This window comes from Aedes aegypti, chromosome 3, assembly GCF_002204515.2.
Source record: "Aedes aegypti strain LVP_AGWG chromosome 3, AaegL5.0 Primary Assembly, whole genome shotgun sequence".
Lineage (NCBI taxonomy): Eukaryota > Metazoa > Arthropoda > Insecta > Diptera > Culicidae > Aedes > Aedes aegypti.
The window spans coordinates 23,322,618-23,342,843 of record NC_035109.1 but is presented as its reverse complement, the minus strand read 5'-3'; the positions used below and the strand labels follow the sequence as shown (position 1 = coordinate 23,342,843).

The 20,226-nt window shown below is 39.2% G+C and overlaps 4 protein-coding genes across 4 annotated transcripts in view; 3 read left to right on the top strand and 1 right to left on the bottom strand.

The window, feature by feature from the left end:
- Positions 1–14,595, top strand: part of LOC5571952 (ATP-dependent DNA helicase DDX11) — a 30,886-nt gene extending 16,291 nt beyond the window's left edge. Inside the window, exons 5-7 of the mRNA XM_001660004.2 lie at positions 6,197–6,580; positions 9,795–9,886; positions 14,058–14,595. The gene's annotated coding sequence lies outside the window, so the exon portion shown is untranslated. The remainder of the gene's footprint in view (positions 1–6,196; positions 6,581–9,794; positions 9,887–14,057) is intronic.
- On the top strand, positions 8,006–9,495 carry LOC5571951 (SAGA-associated factor 29). The gene has a single exon (XM_001660005.2). The coding sequence runs from the start codon at positions 8,121–8,123 to the stop codon at positions 8,991–8,993; it is 873 nt and encodes a 290-aa protein (XP_001660055.1). The 5' UTR covers positions 8,006–8,120; the 3' UTR covers positions 8,994–9,495.
- LOC110677818 (putative nuclease HARBI1) lies at positions 14,518–16,452 on the bottom strand. Its single transcript, XM_021849374.1, has 2 exons — positions 15,968–16,452; positions 14,518–15,899 (listed from the first exon to the last, which is right to left on the bottom strand). Exons 1-2 carry the CDS (start codon positions 16,235–16,237, stop codon positions 15,108–15,110), a joined length of 1,062 nt encoding a protein of 353 aa, XP_021705066.1. The 5' UTR covers positions 16,238–16,452; the 3' UTR covers positions 14,518–15,107.
- Positions 16,453–16,539: 87 nt separating this feature from the next.
- Positions 16,540–17,276, top strand: LOC110677819. Its single transcript, XM_021849375.1, has 2 exons — positions 16,540–16,949; positions 17,019–17,276. The coding sequence occupies exons 1-2, from the start codon at positions 16,779–16,781 to the stop codon at positions 17,151–17,153; spliced, it is 306 nt and encodes a 101-aa protein (XP_021705067.1). The 5' UTR covers positions 16,540–16,778; the 3' UTR covers positions 17,154–17,276.
- The last annotated feature ends 2,950 nt before the right edge of the window (positions 17,277–20,226 follow it).

Sequence of the window (20,226 nt, the reverse complement as noted above, 5' to 3'; positions counted from 1 at the left end):
AGAATTATGTCCTACTCAGAGTTCTATAAAAAATATTAAGGAGCCAAGCCAATTTTGCATACTTATTTCCATTATTCGGTGACAGTCATTGCTATCGTTCTGTGAAATAACACTAGGATTCTGTTATTAAATTTCTTTTCATGAGAATCTTGCCTAAGTAGTCCGTAAAATTTATCTGAGAATGATGTGTTCAATTTTAAAAGCTATTAACCAGCGTCTTGATTTACCTAATATCGGTTTTAATCTTTTTCATGTATAAAATTCATGCTCGACAACTTTTGTTTAAACATGATATAAATTCAATGTTGTCCATATAATTGTGAATAATTCGAGATTCCTCATACATTTTTAATCCTCATAAAATTTAGTATTTTTTCAAATACAACATTTTCCACAATTTAAAAAATCAAGAAAATTTGTATGGATAAAAACATGTGTGTATCTACAAGTATATCTCAAACCACAATTTAAGAAACTAAAGATTGAATAATCAGCGTTGATTGTCCAAATATCTAGTTCCAGAGTTTCTAGAGCAGTGAAGGGGCCAGATATAAGAAAAATCTTTAAGCTCTTCGCTGGCCGCACAAAATGGAGCGGCGGGCCGGATGCGGCCCGCGGGCCGTACGTTGGGCAGGCCTGTTCTAGACATTCCAAGGATACTATCAGAAACCCCACCAAAGTAACGAGAATATCGCAGAAACACTTAGAACTTCCGGAATTCAACATGCTGTTAAGAAAACACACGGGGAGCATCAAAATTCTACCGCAATTTCACCAGAATCTCAGTACTGGTGCTAGAAAATATGTGGTTCCTAATTTGATAGCTGTAATCTCAAGATCTCTTCATAGATGTTAAGCTAGTATTTAAAAAATCATCAATCACTGGCGTTGGCGAAGGCCGAAAACCACCCAGAAAATTCTTTGATGTACCATTCATTTATTTAGTTAACATCTACACAGATAACACTGAATCAACAATTTCTCGCCACAATACTCGGTTCGTGGCCGCATCTCTCCATCCTCGGTTCTGCCCCACGCTCGCCAAATCGATACGCACTTGATCCGCCCACCTAGCTCGCTGCGCTCCACGCCTTCTTGTACCAACCGGATCCGAAGCGAACACCATCTTTGCAGGGTTGCTGTCCGGCATTCTTGCAACATGCCCTGCCCATCGTATCCTTCCAGCTTTGGCCACCTTCTGGATACTGGGTTCGCCGTAGAGTTGGGCGAGCTCGTGGTTCATCCTTCGCCGCCACACACCGTTCTCCTGCACACCGCCAAAGATCGTCCTAAGCACCCGACGTTCGAAGACTCCAAGTGCTTGCAGGTCCTCCTCGAGCATCGTCCACGTTTCATGCCCGTAGAGGACTACCGGCCTTATGAGCGTTTTGTACATGGTACATTGGGTGCGGGCGTGAATCTTTTTTCACCGCAGCTTCTTCTGGAGGCCATAGTAGGCCCGACTTCCACTGATGATGCGCCTTTGTATTTCACGGCTAACGTTATTGTCAGCCGTCAGCAAGGATCCAAGGTAGACGAACTCGTCGACCACCTCGAACGTATCCCCGTCTATCGTAACAGTGCTACCTAGGCGAGCCCAGTCGCGCTCGGCCCCACCAGCTAGCATGTACTTTGTCTTGGCCGCATTCACCACCAGTCCAACTTTTGCTGCCTCGCGTTTCAGGCGGGTGTAGAGGTCTGCCACCTTTTCAAATGTTCGGCCGACGATGTCCATATCATCCGCGAAGCAAACAAATTGACTGGATCTCGTAAAAATCGTACCCCGGCTGTTAAGCCCGGCTCTCCGCATAACACCTTCTAGCGCAATATTGAACAACAGGCACGAAAGTCCATCACCTTGTCGTAGTCCCCGGTGGGATCCAAACGAACTGGAGTGTTCGCCTGAAACCTTCACACAATTTTGCACACCTTCCATCGTCGCTCTTATCAGTCTCGTGAGCTTCCCGGGAAAGCTGTTCTCGTCCATGATTTTCCATAGCTCTACGCGGTCGATACTGTCGTATGCCGCCTTGAAATCGATGAAAAGGTGATGCGTTGGGACCTGGTATTCACGACATTTTTGGAGGATTTGCCGTACAGTAAAGATCTGGTCCGTTGTCGATCGGCCGTCAACGAAGCCGGCTTGACAACTTCCCACGAACTCGTTTACTACGGGTGACAAACGACGGAAGATGATCTGGGATAATACATTGTAGGCCGCATTTAGAATGGTGATCGCTCGAAAGTTCTCACAGTCTAATTTGTCGCCTTTCTTGTAGATGGGGCAGATTACCCCTTCCTTCCACTCCTCCGGTAGCTGTTCTGTTTCCCAGATTGTGCCTATCAGCCGGTGCAGACAAATGGCCAGCCTTTCCGGACCCATCTTTATGAGTTCAGCTCCGATACCATCCTTACCAGCAGCTTTATTGTTCTTGAGCTGGTGAATGGCATCCTTAACCTCCCTCAAAGTGGGGGCTGGTTGGTTTCCATCTTCCGCAGTACTGACGAAAGCATTTCCTCCGTTGTCCCGTCCTTCATTGCCTGTGCTCTCAGCACCATTCAGGTGCTCGTCGAAGTGCTGCTTCCACCTTTCGATCACCTCACGCTCGTCCGTCAGAATGCTCCCATCCTTATCCCTGCACATCTCGGCTCGCGGCACGAAGCCGTTGCGGGATGCGTTGAGCTTCTGATAGAACCTACGCGTTTCCTGAGACCGGCACAGCTGTTCCATCTCCTCGCACTCCGTCTCCTCCAGGCGGCGTTTTTTCTCCCGAAAGAGGCGGGTCTGCTGTTGCCGTTTCTGTTTATAGCGTTCCACGTTCTGCCGGGTCCCTTGCTGCAGCATGACCGCCCGCGCTGCATTCTTCTCCTTCAAAACCTCCTGGCACTCCTCGTCGAACCAATCGTTCCGTCGACTCCGTCCCACGTACCCGACGTTGCTCTCAGCTGCATCGTTGATGGCTGCTTTTACTGTTCTCCAGCAGTCCTCAAGAGGGGTTTCGTCCAGCTCACCCTCATCCGGTAATGCAGCCTCGAGTTGCTGCGCGTATGCCGCTGCGACATCCGGTTGCTTGAGCCGCTCTAGGTCATACCGGGGCGGCCGTCGGTACCGTACGTTGTTAACGACGGAGAGTTTTGGGCGCAGTTTGACCATCACCAGATAGTGGTCAGAGTCGATGTTAGCGCCACGATAGGTCCTGACGTCGATAATGTCGGAGAAGTGCCGACCATCAATCAGAACGTGGTCGATTTGCGATTCTGTCTGCTGTGGTGATCTCCAGGTGTATCGGTACGGAAGGCTGTGCTGGAAGTAGGTGCTACGAATAGCCATATTCTTGGAGGCGGCAAAATCAATTAGTCGTAGGCCGTTTTCGTTCGTCAGCCGGTGGGCGCTGAACTTTCCAATCGTCGGTCTGAATTCCTCCTCCTGGCCAACCTGAGCGTTTAGATCTCCTATGATGATTTTGACGTCGTGGCTTGGGCAACTGTCGTACTCGCGTTCAAGCTGCGCGTAAAAAGCGTCTTTAACATCATCAGTGCTTCCGGAGTGAGGGCTGTGCACGTTTATTATGCTGAAGTTGAAGAACCGGCCTTTGATCCTCAACTTGCACATTCTCTCATTGATCGGCCACCACCCGATCACGCGCCTCTGCATATCACCCATCACTATAAAAGCTGTTCCCAGCTCATGTGTATTGCCGCAGCTCTGGTAGATGGTATGGTTACCTCTAAACGTTCGCACCATTGATCCCTTCCAAAACACTTCCTGCAACGCTACGATGCCGAATCCACGGTCCTTCAGCACGTCGGCGAGTATGCGTGTGCTCCCGATGAAGTTGAGAGATTTACAGTTCCACGTACCGAGCTTCCAATCGCTAGTCCCTTTACGTCGCTGTGGTCTTCGCCGATTGTCCCGGTTCGTATTCTCTCGTTGATTATTCGTTGCTCGATTTTTTTTACGGCTGGCTTGCAGGGCCTGACACCAACCCCCTAGATTTCCGGAGGACCATTCCTCCTAAATGTTCGGAGGACCATAGTGCGCAGTTTAGCTTAGAGTCCTTCTCTGGCACTCGGACGATGATCAGCCGCCCCTGACATGGGGAACAGACGCTGTTGTGAGCCGCTCCTAACATGGAGTACAGACGCTCAAGGTTTGCAGAAGCAAAAGCAAAAGCAAAAGCAAACCCCCCCTTCCCTGTCAGCATACGACCAAAGTTCCCACCGGGGGTTGGTTACCCGATCTTCCCTAAGGTTACTCGTACCCCGGCCAGTACCGCGAGGAGGTAGGGATAGGAGATGCTGGGCAAGAGGCTAAGGACCGCACAAAGGTGTCTATTTTATTCCTTCAGGTACGCGAGGTACCAATGGTACGCCATGCCCAGCCATTTACCAACCTCTTTGATGTACCATCATCATAAAATCATAGACATAAAGAGAATACCAGACTAATCGCAAAATAACACTACAAATTTTGTCAAATAACAGCACCTTCATGATTTGTGCAAATTGTCGCGTAATCGATTAGATTCCATGCATTTTCTTCATATGCATGATTGTATTAATTTTAGGCGTCACTCTGAATAGATTGTTCTTTACGTGCAGAATCACTCTGCACTCTGAATGGAAATTTCTTAACGTGCAGCTTCAGTCACTGCTCATGTTCGAAAGTAGTAAGTACTACATGTTCGAAAAGTTTTTTTATTCATACCAAAAGTGTAGTAAACTTTGTGGATTTTGTTTTTGAGTAGATGCTACATGTAGTAAAGTTCAAAGTTTTTTATTCATACCACCCATTGAATCGGATGCGCCGCTCTCACTGATTGGAAGTGATGTCAGTTTTTATGTTTGGAATTAAATAAAATTATTTGGATATTCACACGCTTACTTCAACCATGTATTCTACAATTCCAAAACTTTCAAAATGTGTACAAAGTCACAAGAGTTGCAAAACATTTTTATGCGTGAGAAAAACAATAGGTCGTATGAATAAAACTGAGTACTTGCTCATACTCAACCAGATTTGACAAGAGTAAAGTCTCTGAGCATTTACTCAAATTCGTATGAATAATGCGATACTTTACTCAGAGTAAGTTCGAATTTCGAACATAGCTTTTACTCTGTCAAAAATTTTGTTTATGTTTTTGACTGTTTTATTTTTGCTAAGAAAAGGAAGAAGAAAGTTTGTAGAACCGAGAACCTGGTGTTAGTGCTAGCCGCTGGATTTTTTGGATTCTTCCCAGGAAAAGTGGATTTGCCGCAGGAAAATGGAGATGGATTTCTTCAACGAGGACCATCTGGAACAATCAAGTAAGTACATAGTGCCGGAACATTATTCGTGCAGTCGAAAACCGGTATTTTCGACACGATTTTTCTTCAATCCTTTGCGTAAGAGCTACGTCGGGTAAGGTGCGATGTGTGCCCACCAGATCCGCTGTCCCTATACCCGTGGTTAGCTTCAACGCATGGGTTTTGTGAAAAACCGATTTCAAAAATCAATGGGAAAAATAATCTATTTGTTAGAACACTTCTGCGGTCATATCGAGAGCATGGTCTTCCGATATCGGTTCTGGTAGGGACCCTAAAGGGACACTTCCAGAATATCATGCACTGATACCTTTCGACGGCACAAAATTCATGTTTTTTTATCCAGAAGTGATTAAATATCATGTCATGAACTATAAAGTTATTTTGACCATTATCGGAACTCGTAAGCCTTCATCGCATTCAAAACATTCAACCCTTGAATCGAAAATATAACTCATTTGTGATTTTCCCTAATATTGTTTTCAAAGTCGATCGAAAGATTTCTAAGTTACAGAATTTGAAACTGTACTGTAAAGGATAAAGTAAGAAATACACTTTGACGTCAATTTGCAATAAGAAAGGGGGAAAAGCGTTACCGCTCTTACAAAAATTTAATATTTTCCATGCGACAACTGTTACGGAGAGGAGACAGTAAAAAAAATCATTCTTACATAATAAATGAACACTGCTTATGCAAATAATTTCTAGGACGAATTTTATTAGGCTTGCGCAAAAGCGCTTCCAACTTCTGTATTCTACATAAACTATTTTTCTTCTATTTTTTGACCAGATCGTTTCATTAGCCTCATCCCTATGGTGTAGCTGTTCTTTAATATTTGGCAGATACAAAAAATTGGAAAATTTTGAAAGAAGGATTGTTTATTTATTCCAGGCATTGATGAAGATGGCACCTCCGATGACGATCTGGTCGAACCAAAAGCAAAAAAATCTACGGATAAAACAAACATTGATACAATTTTCATTGAGCTTCTAGTTACGCACGGAAAAGTGCTACCAGAAAAATCACAAGCACCTCCAATAAAGGAGAAAAAAAAGGATGCATTGAAGGAAATATGTATCCAACTACTTGTGCAGCATGGTTTGGACATGGTTCCTAAACAGATAATGAAGAAAATCAACAATTTGAAGGGGCGAATAAAGCAGAAAACAGACTTGAAACAAACTGGAAATCGAAAAATTCGTTTAACAGAAACGGAGAAGAAGTTTTTTGATTTGATGGGAGGCATTGAAAACCCGAGCGTGAGTAAGCGATCCTGTAAGTATCACTTTTACAGTTAACTTTCCCTTTCGTTATGCTTTCAGTACATAGCAAATATTTGGCTTAGATTGATAAAAAGCCAAAAAAAATTGGTTGAAATCTATGTTTGTCTTTTGATTTATGCCAAGCCATATATTCGCTCATTTGTACAGATAGTTTTAGCACAGACAAACAGACGTTACAGCTCGAACAATCAGCAATTCAAAACATAGTCATGCGAACAATCACGCCTAATGCTAAAACCTTCATATTTGGCCAACCTGAAACCAGATCGCGGTAGTGCACTAATGACAAACTCGAGCAAAAGCGATGCGAGCGCGACGAGTGAGTTTTTAGCTAATTACCGAAAATTAGAATTGAGCATTTTTTCGCTGTACGATGAAAATAATTCGAGAGTTACGTCTTTTTGTCTATGACTTTAATCTTTGGCATTCCTTTTAAACCCAATTAAGATGAAAAGGGTGATTGTGACCCAAGAAAGCTTACTATGTATATACGTAGACTGATGTAAATTTTGAATTTTTTGCTCCCCTAATTGACACCTATGATAAAAATCATTCTCCCAAAATTTGAAGTGATTTGGAAGAAATTTTGTTCTTTCTTTCTTTCTTTATTATTGAGACTTTCAGCCCTAGGCTGGTTCATCTCATAGATTTGGTTGTGCACACACCATTCGAAGTTTATATGGAAATTATTATGAAAACTTCAATCCTTTAGTGTTCAGTCCTTTAACTGCTCGTAATAAAAATCGTAATAGGTAATAGTGAACCAACTCGTCTCATGTGAAATGTTCCCAGCTACAACTTTGTCGAAGACCACATTTTGATGGGACGTAAGGATAATTTGTTATTATTGATAAAAAGTCTGAATCATGCTGAGATGATCATTCAATTACTTTCAGAGCAACACTGCTTTTTTGCTGTAGAACATAGTAGCCTGCCGAGCAGTTGGTTAAGCATGCAAAATACAAACCCAGTTTATGATTATTAACTGAGACGAGACTCGCGAAGACGGTCTTCTTTTTCTGTGATTGCTGAGTTTTTTTCTTATTCCACTTTGTGTTTACACCAATTATGCGCAAGCCGTTCAAATCCTCACATGAACCTCTCAGCAAAAAATGATTGAGTTTGCATCACATCGAATCATAAATAGCCGTTTGAGTGAAATTTCATGCCAGCAAACGTAGCAGACATTAGAAATAATTAATCTTCTGCTTAGATTTATCAGCAACTTTGGAAAAAACTGCTCCGTTGACTGAGGTTTTCAATAACAATTTACTTTAAACACAATACTTTTAACTTTTTCAGCCATAAAAACGGTGGGCTGCATTTGACGTTTGGTGAGAGGGGAATCTGGGCTGCATATGACGTTGATATTTTTCCTCTTCGCGAGTCTCTCTCAGATTATTAATAGCAATTTATCCTGACGTTCATTGCTGGCATTGCTTTGTTTATTGACGCAGTTGGTGTTGTTCGATAGATTAATTTGAAAGTTTTTCAAAGTTCTTTAAGAAAAATAAGGAATTAATTTCTCAAAAATGCCTTTAACTGCGGAGCAGGCAATGCTCCAAGTGCAGGAGCGTCTGCGTTCCCTCAAATCTTTGATAGTGGAAATCGATGCTGAACGCAAAAGGAACGAACCCAACATCGTCAACACGATCCGATTGGCCAAAATGTCCAGCGACGAGAAATCTGCGGCAGTAAACCACAAATTGAAAGCTCTGTACAAAACCGGTATCCAGGATGCGATTCAAGAGGAGAATTTGATCCGCCAAGCTCTGGCCAAGATTCAGGATATCCGGAACATACGGAACGAACGAAGAATCCAGGCAAGGAATGCCGGGAACAAGGAAACCATTCGACGAGGAGCCCTGATGAAGATGTTGCAAATATCGGCCCAAACTCTGCCGCTGTTTGTGAGCAAGCCTGGAGAGAAGATTCCTCCCTTGTGTGGTAGCATTCCGGCCGACAATAGTTACGTGGCTAAACCGGGGGACATGGTGGCCGCTTTGGTGAAAGGTTTGGAAGACGAAGAGAATTGGATTCTGGCCGAGGTAGTCCATTACATTTCTTCGGCCAACAAGTACGAAGTGGACGACATCGACGAAGAGCAGAAGGATCGGCACATCTTGAGCAAACGCCGGATTGTTCCGTTGCCTTTGATGAGAGCCAACCCGGAAACGGACGGTCAAGCACTGTTCCCGAAGGGAACAACCGTTATGGCGCTGTATCCCCAGACCACTTGTTTCTACAAGGCAGTCATAAATCAGCTTCCCCAGACGGCCAACGAAGAGTACGAAGTGCTGTTTGAGGATCCGACCTATGCCGATGGTTATTCTCCGCCTCTGTACGTGGCACAGCGGTACGTCATTGCGATCAAACAGAACAAGAAGGTCGGTGCCAGTTCCTGACAGTCTCAGCAGACAGCCACCACTACTTCTGCTGCAACGAATTCTTCTGGATCCACGGTTGGGTCATCGACCAGTTCCGCACTGGCAGGGGCCTCCACCAATAATAATGCCATCTTAACGGGGGGAAGCTTCCCGTTAACATCCGGTTGTTTTATGCAATCCAAGGAGGACAACTTGATGGACGTGTTCATGATGGATGATCAGTTTCAATAGCAACCAGATAATGCACATAATTTTAAAGCGGTATTGATAACATTGCCATGCACTTATCTCTCAACTATATATCCTTTACAAATCGACTGCCGATTAAATACAACTAGATCACCGTTTATTACATCAAAGCATTGTAACCCCCAAGACACAATTGTCTTCATAACGCGTTATACACTTATCTCAATCACCTCGAATGATGTGGTCGGAATCAGGCGCTGCTACGAGGTGATAGAAATAAGGGAACATATAGCGTTAGGTACCTAATGGTCAAATAAACTACATAATCGTATCAATCAAAATGTGGTCTTCGGCAAAGTTGTAGCTGAAAGGATTTCACATGAGGATAAATTGTTCACTGTTCCATAAATGGCGTGTGCACAGTCAAATTTCTTCGGAATCATTTCAAACTTTGGAAGGACGCTAGTTATTATAATAAAAGTCGTTTAAGCATAGGGGATCCATAATTTCAAAATTTGCATCACTCTAAATCACAGCATAGTATGACATCTTCTGAAGGTTGAACAAGGTTGAAAAAAAAAACTTTCACATTTCTCATACTTTTTGTTGATTTATTTTTTCCATTTTTAGATGGTGTTGCGATTGGATCTTCGACGCAGAATAGAAGTACTGTAGAGGAAGAATTCACTGTGGATGAGACCGTGAATACTTCTTCATCCCAGGTAATTTAAAATATGTAGAAAATGGAATTTAACTTATGACTAATGCTTTTTTGGTACAAATTTGAATATAATTGAAAAAGGGTAGGACGGGGCAAAATGAGCATCCCCTAATTTTGGGACTCATTGAAGTTTATTTGACTGTTAACCTTGATATAAGTTATTAGAAATGATAAAAAATAAGTATATGGGTATATTATCATAACTTGTAAAAATATTGAATTTTCTTATAAGAAATTCAGATTATTAAAAAAAAGACTTTAATACTCTAATAATATTTTGATTATTTATTTCTGAAATGCTGGCTTTCAAGCTTTTTATGGAGACTTTTAGTCTTTTATTTCAACGTTTCTTGCTGCATAAGCATGAGTGTTTTGCATGAAATTCGCAAACGTGTATTGTCATTTCATTATTATTATTATTTATCTTCATTAACGTAGCTTTTCGGCTTTGTCGAGTTCCCCATCCCCATTGTCATTTTAGATTCTAAATAATTTTGCTTAATAATCTTATCAATCAAAACTTGACTACGGTTTGGTAACAACTTTAAATTCTTCCTTAAAATTACAAATTTCCAAATAAAAAAAACCCACTATTATTTCGAATGAACTGATGAAATGAATGATGAAAACGTAGCATGGAAAATGTGGATTCCTGGAGAAAACCCCAAACATTTAATTGAAAGTTAAAATTCACATCTTGTATATTGGCTGGTGCGCTGGTGCCACATTTTGTATAAATATATTAATTTGTCTCGAATTTGTTGAATCCAGATCTGTTATTTATTATTCATTTATTCATTCTAGCAAAAGAGAGGGAAGAGCTCATTCTCAGTTTTGTAGAGCTTGTGGATGATTTGTGGATTCGATTTTCATGTAAGTTCAAAGTAAATTTACTATTGTAATGGAAATCTTTAGACCTTTGCCTCAATCAACTTCAATAATTGATCTGTTAGAAGTTGCCAGCTTTTCAAGCACGACACAAATTTTAAGTAAGCTATCATTGAAGAATACTAATGTAAGTTGATTTACATACAACAATTTCCCCAAATGCTTATTAATATTATTCTTAAACATAAAAACATTAACCCGTATAGGCCTGAGTGAAAGCAAAAATATTAAAACGCACACCACTTAATACTTAACGGAATCTATTTTTGGGACATGCCGAATGATCTTTATTTGTTTGCAATGACATTTGCATAAATTATTATGATCTCATATTCAACAATAAAAATTGGGAGTTTTCGACCCTTTCGAATGTACCGGATTTACACAGACTTAAACAAACATCAAATATTTGTTATAATACTTAAAAGTTAACTTGTAATCAATAAGATCAAAAGATGTGGAAATCAAGACATAATATAATAATGAGTTACGACATTGCCTTCACTTTTCTGACTAATTGATATATGTGCAGATAATTTGAAATATTAGAATTCAATATGGTGTAAACACAAAAGTTTTATTATTAATATATAAAAAGCGAAGAACAACATTTTTTGTAATAAAATATGTGTAACTGATTTGTAAGTACAACCATTGGAATATAATGAAGTAAATAACTTAAAGAACGAACGAGAAGAGGACCGTCGAATCAATGTCACCGATAATAGAAGGTTCCAAAAAATGATTGTTAAGTCTCAAACTTTTGAATATACTTAAATTAAAATAAAAAATATGCCAAACTGAATCTATTTCTTAAACAAAAAGTGGTGAGTTCCTATGTTTAAAAATTGTGCGACTCATTTATATATAGAAGGCTTGAAAAAAAAGTACTAAATTTAAATAATATTTTTGAAGGGATCAAAGCAGTTTGAAGCTGAGAGGTTATAATAGAGTAACGACTGTTTATTTCGTTCATAACCGCTTACAGTTGGCGCCACCGGCAAAAAGTGCAGACAACAACCTTTCAAACATTCAGTTTCTCTCACTGGCCGCCGAGCAGCGACACAGATGTTTGTATTCCACTCACTGATCGCGCTACGCTGGATTCTCAAATTTCTCAAGCTTCCAACACAAGCGCATGGAAGAATGATAGTCGAGAGCTGTCAAAACGTATGGAAAATAATGAAAAACGTAAATTACTAGCAATTAGGAAACTGGATCGAAAAGATAGTGATTAGAAATCAAGCGTAATGTGAATAGATAACTTTTTGTGTTCATCTGCCATGGTGCTTTCTTTGCTTCAGGATTTCGATTTTACTACCAATGAAAAAGAGCCATCTATTGCCTTTTCAGTTTTGAATATCGCCCTATTGGAATCTTAATACCGTAAAGCAGGGTAACATTGATCAGCAGGGTCGGAATGTTACTCCTAGTAAGAAGGTCGAATTAATTTCAATGCATGAGTTCTTTAAGTTTATTTTCTTATATTCCTGAAGTAATATAAATCAAGTTTTTGTAAAAGTTGGGTTTTGTTGTAGTTCCAACTTTCTGAAGCAATGAATTTCATGATTATGGATGACACTACCAAAGATTCATGTTTCACATGAGTTCTTCAAGTGATATAAGCAAGTAAAATGCGATTTTTACTAAAAATGATTCCGTTTTCAAAATTTTCACACGTGTTTTCAATTTAACAAAGTTGACACTATGAAAAACGAATAATTCACTTAGGAAATTCAGGTTTCAAGTGTTTTCAAATTTAAAGTAAATCAAGAAGTAGATGACTTTCAAGAATTTGGCCATCATATTTAGCTTGAGCTTGGATTGGGGCCCAGATAGCCGTAGCGGTAAACGCGCAGCTATTCAGCTTGACCATGCTGAGGGTCGTGGGTTCGAATCCCGCTGGTCGAGGATCTTTTCGTAAAGGAAATTTTCTCGATTCCCAGGGCATAGAGTATCTTCGTACCTGCCACACGATATACACATGCAAAAATGGTCAATCGGCAAAGAAAGCTCTCAGTTAATAACTGTGGAAGTGCTCATAAGAACACTAATCTGAGAAGCAGGCTTTGTCCCAGTTGGGACGTAACGCCAGAAAGAAGAAAGAAGAAGAAGATTTAGCTTGAGCGGTTATGGTTTTAGTAAGTAACGACATATTCAATTTTACCGATCGCTGTTTTTATGGGTGCTCAATGTTATCCCATATCGCACAAGATTTTTTTTTAAACATGCTTGAAATTTCCAGAAAACAAGGTACAGCAATGGATGTTTAAACATATGAAATTTGCAACATTTGCATTTTACATAAAATTATTTAACCCTCTCTTTCCCATAGTAGCTCCAAAGCTCTATTGGTTTTTAACGAACATAAGACAAACCAAAACAGATGAATAATATGTATGTGATTCTATATTAATCAAATTACCAAATGTCGACTATCTGTTTCAATAGTAATTAATCAATTTGCATGTATTTTGAAACATTTCAAACCAATTTCAAAAAACTTAGACCTTTTGCAATATTGTTTGTCCAAGCACTTGTCATAAAAACGCTTTTTTCGAAAATAAATAGTCGATTAAAGTCATGGAAAAGGGGGAGGGGGGTTAAAAACATCAACAAAAAATGATCAATCTTATCCCGGATTACAGTACCTCAAACTTAAACAAGAAAAGTTTCTAGGAAAATTATTTTTTCAGCTTTTAATGCGCTGAGATCTACAGTGTGTGCCGATGAAAAATGACTGATTTTTTATTTTCAAGAAATATATAATTTTTGTGAAATTTTATATTTTTCCTGAAAAGTCAAAATCTCTAGCCTTCATTTTGTCCAAAAAGATTGAAAATCGGTCGAACGGTTCAAAAGTTATAATTATTTTAAAAATAAAATTTTTGCAAAATCGCGATTTTTCTGGTCACCCTATTTTGGAAATGGTCACCCTAATCAAAAAATCCAAAAATACGTGTATCCTTATTTCGGATAAGGAACAAAATAGCAAATTTTCACGGAATTCGATGACCCACTAGATCGGTTTTTCATGGAATGTGAAAAATGTGTATGTTTGTATGTATGTCCTGTTACCTCACTGATCGATGTTACCCCATTTAACAGTACATTTTTTGTAAATCATCCCTCCCCCTTTGCGACTTTTTGGGTACGCAAACGTTCGTATGAGTATGAATTTGTACCATAAAAGCTGTAAAAACAGTTTTTGAACAAGCCGATATATTAGTACCTTTATGTTTGTAAGCACCTGTGTTTTTAACTATTGTTAAAACTTCTTTCAGATCACTCACAAAACAATAAATTCAAAGATGCTCTTGGAGGAGCAGTTAAAGCTGATCCAAGCTCAGCAGGAATATACTGCGCGACTCCAGGCTCAACAGGATGAGCGACATGAAACTGAAATGGAGCTGCTCAAGCTGAAACGCCAGCTAACACTAATGAAAATTCAGCAAATGGAAGACGCGTCTTAGCATGGGCTTCAGCTTTTGGTGTCCTTTTTTTGAATTTCAAAGGTCAAACGCATTGGTAGCGGAACGGCAACGTAAAACGGAACCGGTTCGTCAGCATGAATCACACCATCTCGATTGAGCTATCAACGAATGAAAATGATCAATACTGAATCGACAAGCATGTTATAGTTCATGCTGGCGATCCGGTTCCGCTTTCCGTTGTCGTTCCGCTATCATTGCGTTTGAGCCTTAACTGTTGACCTATTTTTAACTGTTGACCTATTTTTAACTGTTTTAACTCTTAACTGCAATAACAACTCCTGGTTCTGTAAATCGAAACTGTATTTAAAATAAAGCGCAAGAAAAAAAATTGAGCGAATAAGGCTATTAATACAAAAAGACTATTGAATTTTTCAAAAAACGTATAAAGGTGACACGTTCAAGCTCTTTTGCTCCTTATTTATTTTTTGGACCGATGGATCATATTGGCACAGCTTCCATAATTGACAGTATGTAACACCAGAAAGATGAAGACTGACTTGGCATTTCAAATTACGAGCTGCAATGTCATCATGCCTAGTAAAACCAACGACGGGAAATTTAGCCTTAAACTACGAAGGAAGTATTCCCATAAGTATACAAGCAGTATAAGGTGGAAGTAGTCGATTGAGTTATATGCAAGTGAGTGATTGATTGTAGGTATATTTGAAGATATTGCATGGAAATAGTTTCACAATGTTAGACACCCTCTCGCCACATGAAGCTTATTGGACGCGATTCGAGTAGGACGTCTGGTAGATGGATGTCAATAAAAAAATATTTTTAAATAATAAGAATTATCAAGGTGAAATTTTATTCTGTTCTTGCACAAACGAATTGTATTTAACGATTGTTTTCACCTTGCAAATATGTTGCAATAACATCACGCCGTTTTCGTCCTCGCTGCAGAAGTGTTACATCAGTTTCGGTTGGTCGAGGCACTGCAATGTCATATGTGATCGTTTCTCTTGGCTCGAAGTCCTTATCATTAAGATGCTTTGCTACGTTGTGTAGGATAAAGCATGCAGCAATCATGTAAGGGATTTTTTCAGTCTTCACCCGTACTTTCGATTGCAGGAAAGGAAATCTTTGCTTAACCTGCCCAAAAACTCGTTCGATGATAACTCTTTCTCGCTTGTGGATAATGTTGTAAATTTTCTGCGCCCGATTAGCAGGATCACGGTAGGGAGTCATCATCCAAGGCGTAAGCGGATATGCTTCATCGGCTAATAGGAGAGCTCCAGACACGTTGTCCTGCATGATATGAAAGATATCTGAATTTTTCCAGATTCTGGCATCATGAACAGAGCCAGCCCATTCGCAATCTACGCTCGTGAATTGCTCCTTAGCGTTACATGTAGCTTGAACGTTGAAGGAATTCAGTCCTTTCCTGTTGACGAACTCGTCCTTGAAATTGCCAGGTCTTTTTATCAGTATGTGCGTACAATCAATGGCACCAATAGCACTCGGGAACGTACGTTGAACCTGCCACATTTTCTTGGCTTCTTCGACTGCTTCGGGTGTATTGGGGAAGTGTATCCAGTCATCAGCTTTATGGACAATTGCTTTGCAAACGGTCCATATCGTTTTGCAAACCGTTGTTTGATGTACACCCAAATCTTCACCAACGCCTACCTTAAAAAACGAAGGTTTTATGAAAGTTACATATAAATCTGAATTAAAAGAGTGATTTGAATAAATACCTGAAATCCAGGATCTCCTACATATCGCAAGAAACATTTCATTTTTTGTACATTGGATAGCGCACCACCTCGATTCTCCGAACTCGAACCAAGAAATTCCAGGGCAACGCGGTCAACATTTTCGCGGGTAAATCGATACAGATCTTTAAAATTGTCGTCGTCTCCATTCCGCCTTGTCTTATATAGTTTTACAGTCCGATTAGCTGCATAGATTCCGTCCACGTCAGCTATGATCGGAAACGGCAAGTTGATGAAATCTCCCGAGTACATTCCTTTCCATTTAACGCCACTTTCACGTACGTTTGTTTTCAACTGAGCATGGTCAGTAGGTGACTCAGATTTTTCGGAGCATCTACTCAACTTTTACCGCTTTATTCATACGAATTCGGATGTTCGAAAAGTAAATGCTCAAATGCTCAGTTTTATCATACCAACTTGAGTAAATGCTCAAGAAAATTATTTGACAGGTGGATTTGAGTAAAGTAAAAGCTTTTGCTCAGTTTATTCATACGACCTAATATACGACGCAATTTAACAGCAAAAATGAATATAAGATATTAGGTCATATGAATAAAACCGAGTACTTGCTCATGCTCAACCCGATTTGGGCAAAGTAAAGTCTCTGAGCATTTACTCAAAACCGTATGAATAAAACGATACTTTGCTCAGAGTAAGTTCGAATTTCGAACTTAGCTTTTACTCTGTCAAAAATGTTGTTTTGTTTTGGCCCGCGAGGAAGAAGAATCCCAGCGGTGCGAAAAATAGTATCTTTGAGGATCTTTATGTTGTTGCCGGTTGCTGGGGCCATACAATGACCCGGCGAGACGCAACAGGGGAGAATTTCAAGTTATCCTGTAACACCTGCAAGGGCTACAAACGGTATCCCAACTGCTGTAGTGTGACGGTAACTGTTCCGTCCGCGAATAGATTCTACCTTGCGCCGCATAAGCCACCGATTGAAGCAACAGATCCGTACGCAAAGGTAAGTTTCTAACTTAATTCTGTAATTTATTTACAAAAACTTACAATATTTTATATCCCTTCCTAACAGCTCCCATCGATGGGTATTGAGCCAACAGGTGCGCAAGTGCATGAAATCAAGCGATACGAGTCCCTATGGCGCAGCACCATTAATAAGTGCATGGAAACCTCAATATCAAAAGCAGTTGACCGGATTAGCCGCTAATGAAGGAGTTTCCACGAGTCAAAGCAATGGGCCCGTATCAAATGTTACAAATGTCGTGGAGCCCTGACTGAAACAATAAATAGAATATGCTGCAGAACTCAATAGGGGTTTTGAATTGTATAATCTTAAATCGAGAACGGTTTGACTTGAAAGGTAGATCGATTAAACACCACCAGCGAGTGACCAGCTTGAACGGCTGTCTGGTTTTCTAGATTGGAGGGGTTGCTTCTATTTATCTTCACCCTCATGAAACAACTTCACTAAGGGAAACTTTTTGGAGAATTCTTGAAGTTCACTAAAAAATAGAGGTGCATGTCAGAAATCTTACCAGACAGCATCCATTGGTTTCGCTCAAAATCCGACACAGATTATATAAAAATCTGTCATGAATATTCTCAGTTGTCTTTAAGGAATCTTGCATGCTAAATTTTAAATGGTCGTCCAAGAACCTCTGAGGGATTCTTCTAGATACCAACATTTTTCAAGAATTTTCTCAGTAATACCGCCACAATTTCTTCCACAGATAGATACATGAATACTCTCGAGTTTTTAAAAACGTACTATAATATTTGACAATAGAATCTCAGAAGGTAGGTACTTTCCAGGAATGATGAAAAGATGGATAAAAAGACTCAAAACTACTTTATTTATCGTTAATTTAATGTCGTATCTAAAAGTTAACTATTTCTTTGAATGTGCCTTTAAGAGTTTCACTAATCATACCTTCAGTATTTTCTCCAAAACATTTTTGCAATGCGACTACTACTTGGCTGTGCTATTGCTTCAAAAAATCTACAGGAATTCCTGAAGGAATTTTTGGATTGAAATTTCCAGATATTTTCTAGGAGAAAACAGATTTCATCTAAAGATGTAACAAGATTTAGTTCAAAGCGTCTGGTAGAAATTCCTTCAAGGTTCATGTTAAAAGGTTATTGAAGCTGGTTTTTACTATTAGTACTATTTTTGTAGTAATTTTATATATTTTTTTTAGGAATACTTCGATGGGTTCCCCTAGGGTTTATTCACAAATTTCATAACGTTGAAAATGGCCATTTTCGATACGCACTCACCCCCTCATAACGCATTTTGTATGAATGTATTTCAAATTTTGTATGAGTTGTAACATCCCTGGGACACCCACCCACTCCCTCTAGCGTTATGCAATTTGCGAATGAGTCCCTAGAAAGTTTTTTCTTATAGATTGGTTTATGTTTTTAAATTTTTCGTAATTCTGGTTTCATGAAAATCCCCTTTAGGAGATTCAACCATAACATTAAATAAAAAATTTCTCGATTCCCAGGGCATAAGAGTATCTTCGTACCTGCCACACGATATACACATGCAAAAATGGTCAATCGGCAAAGACAGCTCTCAGTTAATAACTGTGGAAGTGCTCATAAGAACACTAATCTGAGAAGCAGGCTTTGTCCCAGTTGAAACGTAACGCCAGAGAGAAGAGAAGAAGATTAAATAAAAAGTTTCTGCAAGTATGTATTTGTGATTATTTCAGAGTTTACATATGAAATTAATTCAAGAACTTTTTCAATAAAATTTTCTAAATAACTCATCATTAGATAACTTCAGAAATGTTTTAAGGGATCCAGAAAATCCCTAGAATGTAGCAAATAATGGAATGTGGATAGAAGAAATATGTTCAAGAGCCGATTCAAGTTTTAGAAGATTTATTGAAGATATTTATAGCAGAAATCATTGACAAATTCTCGGAGAAGTTCCTCTGAATTCATGATTGGGTTCTGGAGAAATTCCCGTATTTACTTACCAGGATTTTTAAGAAAATATATTTAGAAATCTTTACTTTCAAAAATAGTTCCTTCTCCCTCCTTTGTTCTGGCGTTACGTCCCAACTGGAGCAGAACCTGCTTCTCTGTTTTGTGTTCTTATGAGCACTTCCACAGTTAAAAGTGAGAGCTTTCTCTGTAAATTGACCATTTTTGCATGTCTATATCATGTGGCAGATATGAAGATGCTCAATGCCCTGGGAAGTCGAGAAAATTTACTTTACGAAAAGATCCTCGACCGGTGGGATTAACCGACGACTTTCAGCTTAATCTTGCTGAATTGATACGAACTTTCCACTACGGTTATCTTAATGTAGTGAAAAGGCTAAACAAATAATTGTAAGTTTTTATAAAATATTGTGAAGGAACTCTCGAAAGTGTCTCTAGAGGTACTTTTCTATAAAAACCTGAGGTAACTTCTGAATAATTCACTGGATGTATTACGAGTAGTTTCTAGATATTGAAGGATCTATTATGGACATTATTAAAACAACCACTAGATGAATCACTTTTGATTTTTTTTTAGCAAAGTTTGAGTAATATCCAAAATTAATTAACGAAGCACTATTTGATGTTAGGCCAGAAGTTATAGTCAAGATATTGATCGAAATACTTTTAGTAACTCTGTGAGCAATACCCATAGGAATCCTTTAAGATTTTCTTTGAGGAATTTTGAATTTTTTGTGACATTTTTTTAGTCCATTAATTTGTTGGGTGATTTCCGAAATAAACAAACACTGAGGAAAAAATCCTGTAACTTACCGTAAAATTTATTAACGAATTCCTCAAAAAGCTCCTGGAAGATTTCCTTAGTAAAATAAAAATATCACAGGAAATCGATAAGGAATCTTCGCATGAATCAGCGGTTTTACCTGTTGAGTCTAAAGTTCATTCTGGAAAAAGCTTGATAATAATTCTTGCAAAAATCTCTAGGGTTATACAAAACATCTTCTGAAAGAATTCTAAACGTAATGTCTGTAAAAATTCAAGAGGAATATAAAATCCCTGATTATTTCTGGGAACTTTCAACAGAATTTAAGAAATTGTATAAGTTCTAGTTCAGGGTGTCGACTCAATTTTGAAAATAAATTTCCCTGACTTTCCCTGACCTTCCAGTCATTTTCCAGAATAGTTCCAGACCACTCAGTTGGTTAATTTGAACCAAAATAAGTAAGATTTTTACAAGAAGATACATATTCGTTATGTTATAGATCGTATGAATAAACTGATCAAAAGCTTTTACTTTTTTGAGATATATGTACCTGCCAGATGAC

Excerpts from the sequence above, each read along its gene's own strand:
- LOC110677819 (XM_021849375.1), top strand. The coding sequence starts at position 16,779 with ATGACCCGGCGAGACGCAACAGGGGAGAATTTCAAGTTATCCTGTAAC. Across the intron at positions 16,950-17,018 it reads CAACAGATCCGTACGCAAAG|CTCCCATCGATGGGTATTGA; the intron begins GTAAGTTTCTAA and ends CCTTCCTAACAG.
- LOC110677818 (XM_021849374.1), bottom strand. The coding sequence starts at position 16,237 with ATGTACTCGGGAGATTTCATCAACTTGCCGTTTCCGATCATAGCTGAC. Across the intron at positions 15,900-15,967 it reads TAGGAGATCCTGGATTTCAG|GTAGGCGTTGGTGAAGATTT; the intron begins GTATTTATTCAA and ends TCGTTTTTTAAG.
- LOC5571951 (XM_001660005.2), top strand. The coding sequence starts at position 8,121 with ATGCCTTTAACTGCGGAGCAGGCAATGCTCCAAGTGCAGGAGCGTCTG.